This window comes from Aptenodytes forsteri, unplaced genomic scaffold, assembly GCF_000699145.1.
Source record: "Aptenodytes forsteri isolate BGI_AS27 unplaced genomic scaffold, ASM69914v1 Scaffold14, whole genome shotgun sequence".
Lineage (NCBI taxonomy): Eukaryota > Metazoa > Chordata > Aves > Sphenisciformes > Spheniscidae > Aptenodytes > Aptenodytes forsteri.
Genome location: NW_008794457.1, coordinates 169,924 through 175,428, shown reverse-complemented (window position 1 = coordinate 175,428; position 5,505 = coordinate 169,924). Strand labels below are relative to the sequence as shown.

Sequence of the window (5,505 nt, the reverse complement as noted above, 5' to 3'; positions counted from 1 at the left end):
TGGTGCGTGGGGGGAGGGGGGGGGGGGGGGGGGGGGGGGGGGGGGGGTCCTTGGTTCTTTTCCCTTCACTGCGTGACTGAAGGTTTTGCTTTTATTTGTAAACATCTTGAATTACCCGTCGTTTTCCAGTCTTCATCGCGCTGTTGTCAGGCCACTGGAGAGCACAGCATTTTCTGAGCTGGGCTGGGACTGCTCCTTCACCACTGGATCTGCAGGAGACACAGACCAGGCAGGAAGGGGAAACAGCATTTAATAAAGCGGAAGCTCCACCCTGGCAAACCCTTCCAGAGAAACTGCCCTCAAAACCCACACAGCTGCTAAGGTTTTTGCAGAGCGGGGAGCTGAAATTTGCCCCCACAACCCAAGACCCCTCTCTATCCCAGCTGGCCCCAGCTTCTCCACAGACTCACAGAAATAGGGGTGCTCCATCGCCTCCTTGGCGGTCAGCCTCTGTTGATGGTCATATCGCAGGAGCTTGTCCAGGAGGTCTAGGACTTCAGGACTCACCAGGTGTCTGTTCTCACTGTGGATGAAGTTCTCCCAGCGCTTCCGGGAATGCCTGCAAAGGGACCAGCTGTCACTGCCCAGCTCTGGCCAGCGCAGCAGTTCCCAGAGGTCCCGGAGGTCCCAGGGGAATCACCTGCCACTATCTACTTCTGAGAAGAGATAGCTGCGACAGACACTGCTTACAGCTCTTCCTTGCACAAGCTACTGCTCAGCAAGCACTTGCTGAAGGGGGAAACCCCTCTTCTTCAGGTAGTCATCCACACACATTCTTGTGTGGATGTCCTACGCCTGGGAAAGGCAAAATATTGCACGTTCCCTTCTGTCTACAGGGACTAGACAACAGCATGCAGCAGGCAGGGTGACACCCTTGAGGCCAGAAGTGCTCTGGCTTGCCAGCCAGCCTCACAGAAGCTGTCCTCGCTATCTCATCCACCTCTCATCCTTCTTAGGAATCTCAGCTGGGAGATTTTGAGCCCCTCAGCCCACACTCAACTCGTGTCTACATCTCCACTTCTACGATGTCAACAAGCAGGAGAAGGAAGAAAGAGGGGATGGCTCGTGGATCACGGGAGAGGCAAAAGGAAAGTGCCTGCATTTCAGTGACCTCCTGAGATGACATGAACAGCCAGATGGGAGGCCTGCAAGCAGCACTGTGACCCAGAAGATCAGAGCAGGCCTTTGCCGAGAGTCCTTCAAGGGGATGGACATCAGTTTATCTCCCTCTCTGTATTACAAGGAAAAAAGGCTGCATTTCACTTCTCCACTTACTGGCCCAGGATATCATTGAAGTGCGGGTCCAGTTCTATGTGGTACTTCTTGAGATACCCATACAGCTCATCTGTGCCCAGGACTTTTGCGATGCGAACCAGCTGGAACAAAAGGCATGTTGAGAGAGAGCAGAAGGGGCAGGCTACCACTTTTTCGCAGAGGCAGAGCTGCCCAAATCTAAGAGCTCTCCTTCTGGAAACATCCCAGATGGAAGGAGTATCTCCCTCAAAACTTGTTTTTGCAGCATGTGCAGAAAACAAGTCTCCTACACAAGGCAGTGAAGCATAATCCCAGATGGCTTAACTAAGCACGTAGCTTAGTTAAGATCAGACCACCCAACCTGGTGGTCTGATCCCCAGAACCTCCCCACTATACACACAGGGATGAGGCGGTGACAAACGTCTCATGAAATAAGCCAGGTAGCAAAGTCTTTACTTGGTCATAATTGTCCTGGCCGTGGAAGAAGGGCTCCTTTCGGAAGATCATGCTTGCCAGCATACAGCCTAGACTCCACATGTCTAAGCTGTAGTCATACATCTGAGGGGAAAAAGGAGAAGCTGTGAGAAAAGGCATGCTCACCACGGCCCGGTTCCCCAACCACACGGGCAACCTCAGCCTTTTCACTTCACAGCCAGCCTCTTTCCAACCCAGGCAATGCCCTGGCAGGCAAAACCTGGCCACCTTTGGGTTGTCTAAGTGCAACCACAAGTGGTATCACTGGCTAGCAAGGAGGAGGCAGACTCTTACTTGGTAGTCCACAAGGAGCTCCGGTCCTTTGAAGTACCTAGAGGCCACACGGACATTGTATTCCTGAGCTGGATGGTAGAATTCGGCCAGACCCCAGTCTATGAGCCGCAGCTGAACATGCAATAAAGAGAGACAGAGTCAGGAGCCTCAGTATGAGCCGGTTAGGGGAAGCCACCTTGGCCAAACCTCTCAATCCTGCGATGCAAGAGTGGAGCCTGGGATGCAGAGAGGCACTCTGAGGACAGGAGATGCTCTCAGCAGTGCTCTGGTCAGGCTCTTCCCTTCCCCCTATCACCAGCTGGTGAGGCAAAGCCCAGCTTAGAGAGGTCCTCTGCCTCCTGAGTCCAAGCACACTGTTACTGCTGGGCAACTGGCTCCTTACCAGCACCACCAGCCACAGCGGACAGGTCGTTGCATACTAGGAAACAGGCAAAAGCCAGCCGTCTTATCCTGATGTTTAGAGGGGCTGGGCTGAAGGCAGTGTTGATTTTAACTGAGGGCTGAGAGCAGGAAACGAGGTAGGAGGGGGGCCCCCCACATCCTGCAAGGCAGACCACCTCCTCCACAGCCACAGGGATGGACGACCTGCCGTGTTACCGAAGGACAGAGGGTCTAGTAAGAGACTTCCCCCTCCTTATAAACCTTGCCTTGCCCGTACAGCCACCAGTGATTGACAGGGAGGGACCTGTGGACCAGCAACTAATTTGCTGCTGCAAATCCCAGGTCCCTGGGGAGACAGGTACACACAGCACCCGATGAGGTGCAAGTACCATGATGGGGTGGGGAAGCTCCCTGTGCTGCCCATTTCCACGGTAGCGAGCTGGGTACAAACGTTTCCTGTGATCTAGCTAGTGCGCCCCAGAAGCGAGGAAGCCACTGTGGGACAAGCAGGCTGTACTACAGGAGGAGCTTATGTTCCCTAGGTAAAAATATCCACGTGTATTTCAGACAAGGCCACCCTTCTGCCCAGGGCCTCTGCACCCTACTGCCACACCTCCCCAGGTGGAGATTAATGGCCCAGACTGGCTCCTCTCAGCAAAGAAACCCAGCGTGGTTGGCTTGGGGGAAGAGCCACCTCCAAGCCACAGACTCCCACTGTGGTGCTCCCCAGTGGGACTTTGGCCATCTCCTGACGCAGGCACAAGTGGAGGGGAGCTGGTCAAGAAAGGTTAAAGGGGTAAGTACAGCTGCCCAGGCTATGGGTACAGAGGTGGCAGAGTTTCAAGTTTCCCTGGAAAAACCCTGCTTGTAAGCCCTGGTGCCACGGTACCTTTTTCTGTTGGTGGTCTATCATGACGTTGTGGGGTTTGACGTCCCTGTGCATGATCCCCATGCTGTGACAGTAATCCAGGGCCTGGCAGACACACGCACATACATTAGACATGTCTGTAACCACAGGCACAGCATTAACAATATAACAGACAGTTCTCGGCTGGGAGCAGGAGTGCCCCGTCCACGAGGAAATGCTGCAACCCTGGCACAAGAAACTGGCATTTTCAGCTCTTATGCTGCACGTGATGAAGTGACAAGCTGGCAACAAGACTATATTGATCCCGTGTCCTACTGCAGTCACGGGTCCTGGAAGCGTGTTCCCTGCACAGTCTTTGAAGAACGTGATGCAGAGAGGCGTCCCACCTGGTGACAAGCCCAATCCTCCAACCTGGGTAGCCCTGTGCTTCCTAGGTCACGCTCTCTTCCCCAGAAGGGGATGATTCTTACGTGCATACAGTTTTATGGCCTTCCAGTGCAGCTTTCTACCTGTGTCCCAAAACACACTTAAGCTAGAAAGTCACCTCTGCCCTGCTCATTTAAGCCAAACCTGCACTTACAAAAGGCAAGTGATAGCACATGAGGGAGGGCGATGCTGCTTAAAGCTTGAAGGCAGGAGCACACGTAAGCTCTCCAGCTCCGTGACCTTGCACCACTCGCCCCCCCCCGCAGCTGTTCTTTTGAGCAAGGGGGTGAGAATGTTGTTTTCTTATCTCCAAGGGGGAGGGAGATCCATCCATCAGCATCTATCAGATGCTCTGAGGTCTCCAGCAGCACGGAAGGAGGGTACAGCCTGCAGTCATTCAATATCCAAGACATCAGTGCCAGGGAAGTAACACTGTCCTTGGGCCCCTGCTGCAGTGGGAAGCATAAGAGGCAACAGCTTCCATCACAGCAAGGCCTCAGGGAATATCCCTGCAATGACACGTGGCCTCACAACCAACAGGAGTCACAGCAAACGGTGGTCCTGGGATCTCTAGTACAGGAGATCTCTAACAGGTTGGACAAACTGCTTCCAGGGATGAAGCTGTTCTAGTGTCTGGCTCGTTCCAAGGATGGATCATCTGAACCTCATCACCCCTCCCACCCTAATCCTGGGCTGCCTCAGGCTCCCTCCAACCTTCAGTAGGAAGGTCTTTCCCTTGCAGACAGGTGCAGCAAGCTTGGGGGTACAGAGAAGAAAGCCTCCCTCAAGCTCACTAGATCTTTTTCAGGAAGTCTCCTGCAGTCACCAAGTCCTGGAGCACAAAGGGCTTTCCCTAGCCTGTCCCACTCATCTCCAGAGGCAGGGGACCTGCAAGACGCCAGCCCAGAAGTCCCGAGGCCCTGCTGGGACCTGACACAGCCAAGCTGCTGCTCCAGCAGGTCAGCACAGAACAGCCCTGGAATCAGCCAAAACCTGTAAGCTCTCCCTAATGCCCTGCTGCCTCCCGTGTCCTGCAGCTGGAGAACCCAGAGAAGCAGTGCAGCAGATCTCACAGATCTGCCATATGGCTCCGTGAGCATTTCCATGGGGAGGTGCAAGCGAGGCTAGTTAAGAGGAGGTATTTAGGGCACTCCCCGCCCTTCGTCAGAGGGGCGGGGAAAGCTTTGGCTGGGAGGTCTCAAAGGAAAATACCAGTGTTATACCAACATGTAACAACAGCCAACATAACCAGAAGCTTTGTTCCCCAAGACCACATCCATGGAGTTCTGTGACCACAGGGCACCAAGCTGGCCAGCTTGTTCTTGAAGTGTCCTAGATCCCCCACCCAGAGACAGAGGGGTTTAAGACCAAGTGGACAGGAGTCACCTTCTGGGGCTGCATTTGAATACTGCAGCAGAAGAAAGCCTGGAGCTGGCAATCCCTCTCTTCTGCTCTCCCTAGCGTGCTAGAGTCCCCAGTTCCCCAGCCCTGCAAACACCTCTCGGTGCTTGTACTGGATCTGGCTGGGAGGAAGTTGATTTTCTTCATAGCAGCCCAACAGTGCTAGAGACACAGGGAGACCGAGCACAGCCCTACCTGGCCACTAACAATCACAAACGCTTCACGGGGAAAGAACAGACCCCAGAGAATCAGAGACTCTTTGGAGGTCACCAAAGGTCCCTAGTTTGGCTGTAATACCTCACAGCAACAAGCCAGGTAGCCAGATCTCTTCCCAAACCTTCCCAGGTTATGAGACGTGGATTCTGCATTGAACATGAGAGAAGTAACCGCTTAGTAGCACTGCCCCG

General features: G+C 54.0%; 1 protein-coding gene across 1 annotated transcript in view; it reads right to left on the bottom strand.

Annotated features, from left to right (window-relative positions):
- Nucleotides 1-113: 113 nt before the first annotated feature.
- CSNK2A2 (casein kinase 2 alpha 2) overlaps nucleotides 114-5,505 on the bottom strand; it is a 29,824-nt gene continuing 24,432 nt past the window's right edge. Inside the window, exons 5-10 of the mRNA XM_019474976.1 lie at nucleotides 3,293-3,376; nucleotides 2,023-2,133; nucleotides 1,711-1,812; nucleotides 1,276-1,376; nucleotides 411-559; nucleotides 114-209 (exon numbers count right to left, since the gene is read on the bottom strand). Of these exons, the coding sequence (XP_019330521.1) occupies nucleotides 133-209; nucleotides 411-559; nucleotides 1,276-1,376; nucleotides 1,711-1,812; nucleotides 2,023-2,133; nucleotides 3,293-3,376 (624 nt within the window). The 3' untranslated portion in view covers nucleotides 114-132. The remainder of the gene's footprint in view (nucleotides 210-410; nucleotides 560-1,275; nucleotides 1,377-1,710; nucleotides 1,813-2,022; nucleotides 2,134-3,292; nucleotides 3,377-5,505) is intronic.